This window comes from Microtus pennsylvanicus, chromosome 5, assembly GCF_037038515.1.
Source record: "Microtus pennsylvanicus isolate mMicPen1 chromosome 5, mMicPen1.hap1, whole genome shotgun sequence".
NCBI classification, from domain to species: domain Eukaryota; kingdom Metazoa; phylum Chordata; class Mammalia; order Rodentia; family Cricetidae; genus Microtus; species Microtus pennsylvanicus.
Window position 1 is genome coordinate 86,417,688 of NC_134583.1, and position 9,812 is coordinate 86,427,499.

The 9,812-nt window shown below is 48.8% G+C and overlaps 1 protein-coding gene across 1 annotated transcript; it reads left to right on the plus strand.

Moving 5' to 3' along the window:
* Nucleotides 1–12: 12 nt before the first annotated feature.
* On the plus strand, nucleotides 13–8,746 carry Mrpl21 (mitochondrial ribosomal protein L21). The gene is made up of 7 exons (XM_075972940.1): nucleotides 13–166; nucleotides 1,858–1,915; nucleotides 3,216–3,301; nucleotides 4,723–4,886; nucleotides 6,159–6,211; nucleotides 7,097–7,200; nucleotides 8,531–8,746. The coding sequence occupies exons 1-7, from the start codon at nucleotides 67–69 to the stop codon at nucleotides 8,593–8,595; spliced, it is 630 nt and encodes a 209-aa protein (XP_075829055.1). The 5' UTR covers nucleotides 13–66; the 3' UTR covers nucleotides 8,596–8,746.
* The last annotated feature ends 1,066 nt before the right edge of the window (nucleotides 8,747–9,812 follow it).

Genomic DNA, 9,812 nt, shown 5'->3' on the forward strand with positions numbered 1-9,812 from the left:
CCGGGGTAGTGAGTCGACGCACGAGTTCGTGCGACTTCCGCTTCCGGTTGGGACTGTGGAAAAAAAATGGCAGCGTCCATAGCGGCCGCGGCGTTACCAGGAGCTTTCGGGCGGCTGGTGTCTGTATGTAGCCGCAGCATCCTGGCACCCTCGGGACCCGGAGCTGGTGAGACCAGGGAGTCCTGGGGAGGGAGAAAACAGAAGCGGTGCGCCCGCCGTCTGCCGCACTTGTGTCTGAGTCCGCCTTGGTGCCAGGTGTGTGTTGGTTGCGTGCGTGGTGAATAGTGCATCGGATTTGGAATACGAGAACCTGGGATGAGAACGCGATTGCTTCAATTCGTTGTTTAATAATGAAAAACGCTATTAAGCTTGTGTGTAGGTCTTATATTACAAAGATACAAACAGGCTCAGAGAAGTACCACCCAGGGTCATATAGAGGGGACTTAAGAGAGAAGCGATTCAGAAGCCGCTATATGTGGAGGGTTTTGATGCCTGAACGTGGACATTTGTCCTCGGGCTGCTAGCCACCCTCGGATCAGAAAAAATGACGTCGAAGGAAGGAGTGAGTGGTTTTGATGTTAGGATCTTAGACCATGGATGAACCATCTTGAAACAGAACTAGTACCTAAGTGGTGTGTCTTTAGTTTTGTTGGCCATGCTTTTAGCTTGGAGTATGTGTTGTGTGCATGTATGTGTGCAAGTGGCTGCACATGCCATTGTGGAGACCGGATGACAATGTGAGGTGACCACTGTTTGTCTTCTACCTTTTCTTTTTTTAAAAAGCGACTTATTTTGATGTTTATTTTTGTGGGGGGTGTCTTATAGATGTGTTTTAGTAAAGGTGCTTGTGGAGTCTAAAAGAGATCAGATATTAATCCCATAGATTTGAGGAGAAAAACTACTAACCCAGATCATCATGGACAAATTAATTAAAGCAAACTTTTTTATTCATGCTTTCCCCAAGGCAGGGTTCAAGAGGTCAGCGTTCAGGCATGGGTGAGATAAGGGTTCTTATAGATTAAATCTGTCTAAAAGAGAAATAGAGCTCGCACAAAGGTGAACTCAGCACTTGGGATCCCATGCCTTTAATCGCAGCACAGGAGTAATATGGCCGAGTGGAGAGAGGAGTATAAGGTGGAAGAAGACAAGCTCAGGTGCTTTCTGAGGATTCGTGGAGACGGATGCAGTCTGAGGATTCAGTCTGAGAGACAGCATTCAGTCTGAGGTTTCGTAGAGAGGATTTATAGAGACAGGATCGCCCCTTTGGTCTGAGCATTGGCAGAGGTAAGAACTCTAGTGGCTGGCCACTCTACTTCTCCCTATATTTGACTCTGGGATTTTATTATTAAGACCATAAGATGGATTTCACGCCTAAGATGGAGTCAGGCCGATTCTATCACAGATCCCCTGGAACTGGAGTTACAGCCGATTGTGAGCTGCCATGTAGGTTCTAGGAACTCAACTTTGTCCTCTCCAAGAGCAGCCAGTGCTCTTAACCACTGACCCATCTCTCCATCCCCTCCCCACCTTATTTCTGAAGGTTCCTTACTAATCCTGGAGCTGGCTCTTTTGGCTGACTTGGTTAGTTAACAAGCCCCCGAGATCCCTTTGTCTCTACTCCTGAGTGCTGGGATAACAAGCAGGTGGTGCTGTGCCTGGGTTTTTATTTTAATGCTGGTGATCCCAACTCAGGTTCCCCCACTATATAGCAGGCACTTTATCCAGCAAGCCATCACCAGTCCTCACCTGGACGTTTTCAGAGGCAGGTTGTGATACAGTAGGTCAGACCAGACATGACCAACAGATCTGTGTATTTCATCACAGTAACTACCCACCATGTTTCTCTTGTTCTTACAGCCTCCCTCTGGTCTGCTTCTCGAAGGTTCAATTCACAGAGCACTTTGTATCAACAAGGGTAATAACACCAATATGTGGGTTTGATGGGTTTTCTATTCATCTGTAGAAATGTTACTTTCAAGTTAAAACTTCTCAAGCCGGGCAGTAGTGGCAAATGCCTTTAATCCCAGCAGTCAAGAGGCAAAGGCAGACAGGTCTATGGGTTCTAGGCCAGCCTGGTCTACAGAGCAAGTTCCAGAATAGCCAAGGCTACATAGGAAAACCCTATGAAAAATAAAACAAGAAAACAAACCAAAATGCTTCTCTAAATTTGAGGCTGGGTGTAATGGTAATCTGTTAGCACATGCTTTTAATCGCAGCACTTTGGAGGCAGAGGCAGATGGATCTCTGTGAGTTTGAGACCAACCTGATCTACATAGCAAGTTCCAGAACAGCTAGAGCTACATAATAGAGAGACCCTGTCTTTAAAATTAAAGAAAACAACAACAAAAAAATTCTCTACATTTTGATGGGGTTGTGAGGACTATAGCTCAGTGATAGTATGTTTGTCCAACATAGTTGAGGCCTTGGGTTCCACCTCCAGCACAAATGTGCATACACACACACACACACACACACGTAGAGTTTGATCCCAAACAAATAATGCATAAATGCATGCATAAGTTACATATATGCATACTCCCAGAACAGCATCTGACATACAGATTTGGCCAAAACTGTAAGGAAACCTGCTATGTGAATATTCTCAGCAGCAGAAGCTTCTTTGATTGTTAGAAGGACAAATTACAAAACAGCCCAAAAACATGAAGAACCCCCAAGTGGTATTTCACTGAGCGGCCTCTTCTTCCAGTTCTCCTGTGACAGGTCTAGCCCTCCTGCCAACTCCATCTTCCCAGCTCCCTCTTTCTGTATTCTTCATCTGGCTCTGTCCTGCACAGTCACTGAATCTAATGGCACCCAAACAGAGACTCTTAGAGAACAGCTCCTTCCAGCTAGTCCTGGTCCCCCAAGGTCACTGCCTGGCCACAGACCATGGAATTCATATTCCTAGAGACTCTGAGAACAGGTATGGTGGGAAAGTGTCCATTCATTGTGCAGATGTGCACCGAAATATTCTGTGTGGTTGTGAGTAGCATAGACAGACAAGGCTTAGGTCTGAAGTCTGCACATTCCCCAGGGGACAGAACAGCTGGAACTCCTGCGTTGGTCATCTAGAGCCAGCATTAGTGTTGTGGGTCTCATACCCCTCCATAGCAGCATGTGCTCACACACCATTCTGACACCACACAACTGTTTCTTGGGCACTTGAAGCTGCCTTTCATGTGTGTGTGATGTGAGTTTATGAAATGGCTTTTCAGAAACGTCCCTAAGACCTCCCTGAGTTCACCACCCTGGGAAGAAGTGGTTCTGCCAGACCGTGCTGAAGAGACCAGACACCACGCAGGTAAGACTTTGCAGGGGCCGGGCAGAATGGCCTTTATAGTCCTTGCACTTGGGAGACCCAGGCAGGAGGATTACTGAGTATTCGAAGCCAGCCTATACTATATTTCAAAAGCCAGAACAAAAAGGGAAATGAATGGGTAGCACCTAGTGTCCACTCTCATGAGCCACTGAGTTAATCATTGCCATAGAGCAAGGTAGCGGGTTTCTGAGTGCTCTGAACCACAGCACATGTGAGCCCAACATTTAAGGTGCACGCTCATTTGATAAATAGTCCTCTGGCATCTGCGCGAGGCAGTCGTGATGGGAGTGGGGAGTGGGTGCAACTCCATCTCCAGCTATGTCATGTGTTGGTGCACGCCTGGCATCCCAGCGCTCAGGATCACAAGTTTATGTCCATCCTGGGCTATGTGTCAGGAAAGGCAGCCCAGCTGTGCCAGCTGTAGTCACAGCTGCGTTTCCCAGAGTTAGAAGTGCCCATTGTTGCGGACAATCTTCTGGCATTTAAAATATTGTTTGAGATACTCTTCAAGATAAATACATTCCTGCTTAGGGCTCTTGTGGACTTGGTGCAAGGACTTTCGACAGCTATCAGAATCCATGCATGTCACCCTGGTGTAGAACAGCAAAGTGTTTGTGTGCAGCATGTCTGTCGCTGACCTATGTGCTCACTCTACTGCACTGTTCAGGGCACCACCACCAGGAGAGGGCTGCGTGTGTTTGGTGTGTGCACCCATTTGGTTTTGATGTTTTTGTTGTTTTCTGAGTATTTTTGATCTGTGTTTGGCCAGTTCTGTGACTGTTGAGCCCAAGGACACTGAAGGCTCTTCCTCGTTGAGCCTTCACCAGTAATGTGAGGAGCTGCTTCTGGCCTTAGCCTGTCTCCAGGACAGGAATTGTCATGTCCATCCTATGTGTCCAGCCCTTGGCCTAGGGTGGGGTCTCAGTGCTCAGTTGGTGCCTTTCATGGCAAAGTTGAGGGCTAGGGGACTTGAGCCAGAGGGTGATAATAGGAGCAGAGAAGATGAAGTGGGGAGAGCTGTCAGCTCAGAGAGACAGAATTCTGGCTCCTTAGCTGCAGAAAGACTGTCCTTTCACTTTTCAGACTGCATACATCGTCACCCTGGGGTGTAGCTGTGGCTAGACTCAAACCACTACAATCCTCCTGCTTCAGCCTCCCAAATACTGGGATTATAGGCATGTGCCATTCATGTTCAGCTTGCCCACTGTTCTTAATTGATTTAAAAAAAAAAAAGCAAAACAAAGTGAGGGTTCTGCCTCAGAACTGCACTCCTGAGAGCACCAGCCTAACCCTGAACCTGCCCACTGGGTGGGTAAGCAGGGCTGACAAGCTGCAAGGAGCACCCCTCACAAGTGGATGGCCAGGGCCTGTCCAGGGAATGACTGCCATCTGCTGTCCTGCAGAGGTTGTGAGGAAGGTGAACGAGCTGATCGCCACGGGCCAGTACGGCCGGCTCTTTGCTGTTGTGCACTTTGCCAGCCACCAATGGAAGGTGACCTCTGAGGACCTGATTCTAATTGAAAACGAGTTGGACATCCAGTGTGGAGAAAGGATCCGGCTGGAGAAGGTGAGGTGCAGGTTGTTTGGTGGATTCAGGGACTCGGGCACCAAGTGTGCATCGCTGAGAAACAGGAGTCCGGTCACGGTGGATGGGGAATAGAATCAGTGCAGGGCAGAGCAAAGGGGAAACCAGGGCTGGTGGAGGGTGAGCAGGCCAAGTGCGCCTCCATAGAATTTCAGTCACCAGTGTAAAACCGCCACTGGAGCTCAGAACAAGCTTTCCAGCATCTGCTGTTGCAGGGAGGCCGGGAAGTTCCAGCAGGATGCTGTGTGGGCAGCAACGATGGCAGCCAGAGCCGCTTAGTGTTGTTGTTTTATTCTTTACTCTTTTGGGAGTCCACCACCCAGCTCCCAAATAAACACACACAGAGGCTTATTCTTAGTTATAAATGCCCAGCCTCAGCTTGGCTTGTTTATTGCCAGCTTTATTTTTTTTTAACTTAAATTAACCCGACTGCCTTTTGTCTCTGGGCTTTTTCCTTCCCTTTTGTATATCTCACTTTCACTCTCACCCCATGGCTGGCTGGCCCCTAGCATCCTACCGTCCTCTCCTTGTCCTCTCCTTGTCCTCTCATTGCTCCTCCTTCTCTTCCAGATTTCTCCTTCTAGCTATACTCTCTGCCTGCCACCCCACCTAACTTTGCTCCTGCCTTGCTGTTGGGCCATTCAGCTCTGTATTAGACCATCAAATGTTCCAGTCTTACTCTGTGGCTGACTGGGTAACTGGCCCCTGCCGTCCTCCTTCCCTTGTTCTCTTGTTGCTCCTCCTCTTCCTCATGTCTATTTATACTCTCTCATCCTGTTTGTCCTCTCTGCCTGCTACCGCTGCCTGTCCTTGCTCCTCCTCACTGTTGGCCGTTCAGCTCTTTATTAGACCAGCAGGTGTTTTAGACAGGCAATGAATCACAGCTTCACAGAGTTAGACAAATGCAGCAGAAACAAAAGTAACACACATTAAAATCATATTCCCCAACAGCTTAGTGTGATCATTTAGTTTTTATTTGAGACAAGGTCTCCTGTATCTCAGGCTAGCCTCAAACTTGCTGTGAGGACAAGACTACTCCTGATCCTTTAGCATCCACCTCTCCAGGGGTGGTGGGGTCAGAGATCAGCTTGCAGAGGTCATTTATCTCCCTGCACTGTGGGCCCTGGGCCTCTCTGTATTTTCAGTTCCCTATCCAGTTTCAGCCTGTGGGCATCACCCACTCCCTGCTCCCAGTGGTTTCTGTGACCTTGGTGAGGAGCCAGCCATTAAACATGCTACATTTTATCCTCTCAGGTTCTGCTGGTCGGGGCAGACAACTTCACACTCCTCGGCAAGCCACTCCTCGGGTAATGAGCTACTAAACACTGGGCTTAGGCAGGGCCTGGGCTGATTGACAGACTGGACACAGTGTGGTGGGGCCCAGTGGGGATTACTGCACATCACTGTGAGAGCTAATGCAATATCCTGTTCCATTCTGGAGGGTGCTTGCTGACCCAGAGGCATCCAGCCGTCCATCACAGTGCAGCTTCTCTTTCATTTATTTTATTTTGGTTTGTCAAGATAGGGTCTTTCTCTGTGCCCGCTGTGGCTGTTCTGGAAGTCACTTTCACAGAGATGCACCTGCCTCTACCTCACGGCTGTGAGATTAAAGCCTGTGCCACCATAGCCGGCAGCCATGTAGTCTTTCAGATTGTCTGAAGGGCTTGTGGTTCAGCTCAAGGGGAGAGTGCCTGCCTGTTAAGCTTGAGACCCTGGGTTTATGTCTCAGCGCCACAAACAAAATTTAAAAAAATAAAATAAAGGTTTTTTTGTTGTCTTTTTGAGTTTAACTGTATAGCCCTGGTTAGACTGAACTCACAATGTATACTAAACTGACCTTGAATTTGTGGCCATCCTCCTGCCTCTGCCTCCCAAGTAGTGGGAGGCCATACCTGACTAAAAGACTTTTTAAATACATTATGCTTTCTTACTATTTTCACGATGTTTACACTGAACAAACCATATGTAGCACACATGTCTGCTGTCCCTGCACAGGAAGCAAAGGCAGGAGGATCAGAAAGTCAGAGTCACTCCCTGGATGTAAGGGGAGTTCAAGGTCGGTCTGGGCTGCGTGAGACCTTTGCAGAACCCGGAGTTCTGTGGGGCCCACCAGGGTGCCAGTAAGGCTGACGCTGCCCAGGAGGGGCACTCTCCGACCACCGCCCAGTTGTCCTTTCCTTCCTCTTTTCTAGAAAGGATCTCGTGCGTGTTGAAGCCACGGTCATTGAAAAGACAGAATCATGGCCCAGAATTAACATGAAGTTTAGGAAAAGGAAAAACTTCAGGAAGAAAAAAAGTAAGTGCAAGACAGCGAGTGTTTTGGGGCCCTGTCCTCCCAGCACAAATGGTTGTAGCCTATGTTCCCTGCCAGGTAACTGGGCAAAGCCAGGGTGATGTCATGCCAGTGTTTGTGGGGTGAGGACCCCAGTACTACTCACATTACCCCAATGCAACATAGCAGATGTGAACCCAGTATGGCACCCACCTTGAGACACTGGGGGACAGCAGTGGTATTTTGGGTGGTTTTGGAAAACCGGAAGCGGCTCCCACATGCGCCGGGTATAGTTGACACTCCATGGCACAGTGGGCTTGGGTATGTGGGGCTGAGGCCAGCTGAACCGTGCAGGGCAGAGGGAGCACTAGTGCCTCTTGCCCTCCAGTCGTTCTCTCTTTTCTGGAGTAAGGGGAGTTCCTGAGGGGAAGCACAGGGAACCCTCAGTGCAGATGCCACTGCCCCTCTTCCCTGAGGGAGCACCTGGTTATTAGGCTCTAATAGGTGTGACCCATCCTGTTACCTGCTTTGATCTCATGTAGACATTTGATATTGTTCTCAAAGCATGACAGAGGGACACAGAACACCAATCCCTGCAAGGCAGAGGTGCCCCGAGGGCAGGGCCCAGGATCAGAGTGGCTGCAGAGTCTGTCTGTGGGGTGGCACAGCAGAGGTTATGACCAGACACAGTGCTCAACCTGGGTTCCCAGCACTAAGAAGGCTGAGGCAGAGTGCCCAGCCAGCCGGGGCAACACAGCAAGGTCCTGTCTTAAACCAAGCCCAGGACCAGTGAGATGGCTTGCAACTAAAGACACTCGCCAACCCCGGAACCCACATAGAAGAGATTTTACCCATGTTGACTTACACACACACACACACAGTGGCAACCTGCATGCACATACACAATAAACGCAATAATAAAAAATTTTCTTAATCAGCTTCCTCCCTACATCACCCCCAAAATAGTAAGAGTGGCAGATGCGAAGCTGTCCTAGGCAGTGGGATGTTGTCTCGTGTATCCACCCCAGTCAGGAGTGCCATAGTCTGTGTAAAGAGGGAGGGAGCCTTGCCCATTCTTGGCCCTCAGAGTGAGTTGGTCCATCCTCCCCTCAAAACTTTAAGGCCAGTGCAGCTAGAGGAGCAGACCCTAGCTAGACCTCAGGCTGCTGGGGTTCCAACATCTGCAACTGTAGGTGGAGCCCCTGGGGTGAGTGAGGTGGTCAGTATACATCAAATAAAGACTGGGGGAGAGGACATGGCCAGGAGGCAGACAGCATGCACTGTTGAAGTGAGCTGGGACCAGCTGTCTGCGAAGGAGATGAGGCCCAGCCTGTGACAAGGTTCTCTCTTTCAGTCATCGTGAACCCACAGACCATCCTCCGGATTAACACCATAGAGATTGCACCTCGTTTGCTGTGACCACAGAGCGGATATCTAAGAAGCATGAAAATAACCTCGGGTCTGCACTCAGGATGCTGAAGCAGGGAAATCACAGGTTCCAGAGCAGGCTGAGCTACACAAGACCCTGTCTGATAATAAAAACAAATAAAAGTATTTTGTAGGAAACTGAGCCAGTTTGTACCTGATTATTGCTGGACATCCGCTGTGTTTGAACGGCCATCACCCTGAGCAATAACAGCAAACCTGGAGAAAATGACTGGCCAGCCTTCACTCCAGCAGGTACTGTGCCCACACCCCAGGCCTACAGCAGCTCCTCAAGATAACAGGACATTAGAAGGTGCCGTGCCCTTTGACACAGATCCTGGGTAAGCCCCATCCTGTATCTTGATGGCTCAGCAGCTCCAAGTGCAGAGATGGGAGATGATGCAGAGGCACAGCTGACTTGGCAATACATCGGCTTCCTCTTCTCCCATCCAGGTGATGGCTTCAGGGAGACAGTTCTCCACTGGGGTCCTGGAGATCCAAGAACACAGGTATGGGTACCTCCGACCAAGCTGCTGGTGAATGCTTACCACATTGTCTCAGGAAATGATTTCTGAGCAAAGGTCATTGTGTCCTTTTAAAGTAAAAGCATGGGGCTAGGGACATGGCTTAGTTAGTACCCTGGCTGTCATACAACCATAAGGGTCTGATTGAACATCATCTACATAATACATCTCTAACATCTACATGAAAAAGTCGGGTACTGCCCCAACAACCTGAGTTTTATCTCCAGGACCCACATAGTAGAGAGAATTGATTTCCCCAGGTTGTTTGCTGACCTCCACAAACATGCCCTGTCACACGTGTGCCCACCACACATACATGCACACACTCACTCTCTAAATAAGTAGGTAGATAAATGGATGGATGTAATTTTTTAAAGAGCTTGGCAAGAGAGCATATCAGTAATCTCAGCGCTTGTTGTGGAATAACTCCTCTGTACACTGAAAATGTGTTGTTCTCATTACTAATAAAAAGCTGATTAGCCAATAGCTAGCCAGGATTTCCAGGACAGAGAGAATGCTGGGAGGAAGAAAGGCAGAGTCTGAGGAGTCTCAATTCAGATACAGAGGAAGCAGGATGTGCACAAACTGAGGTAACTAGCCATAAGCCACGTGGTAGAACTCAGATAAGAATTATGGGTTATTTAAGTTGTAAGAGCTAGTGAGTAATAAGCCTGGGCTATTGGTCTA

Bases quoted from the DNA above. Each gene is read 5' to 3' on its own strand.
- Mrpl21 (XM_075972940.1), top strand. From the start codon at position 67: ATGGCAGCGTCCATAGCGGCCGCGGCGTTACCAGGAGCTTTCGGGCGG. The intron at 167-1,857 runs GTGAGACCAGGG...TTGTTCTTACAG, and splicing joins ACCCTCGGGACCCGGAGCTG to CCTCCCTCTGGTCTGCTTCT. The intron at 7,201-8,530 runs GTAAGTGCAAGA...TCTCTCTTTCAG, and splicing joins AAACTTCAGGAAGAAAAAAA to TCATCGTGAACCCACAGACC.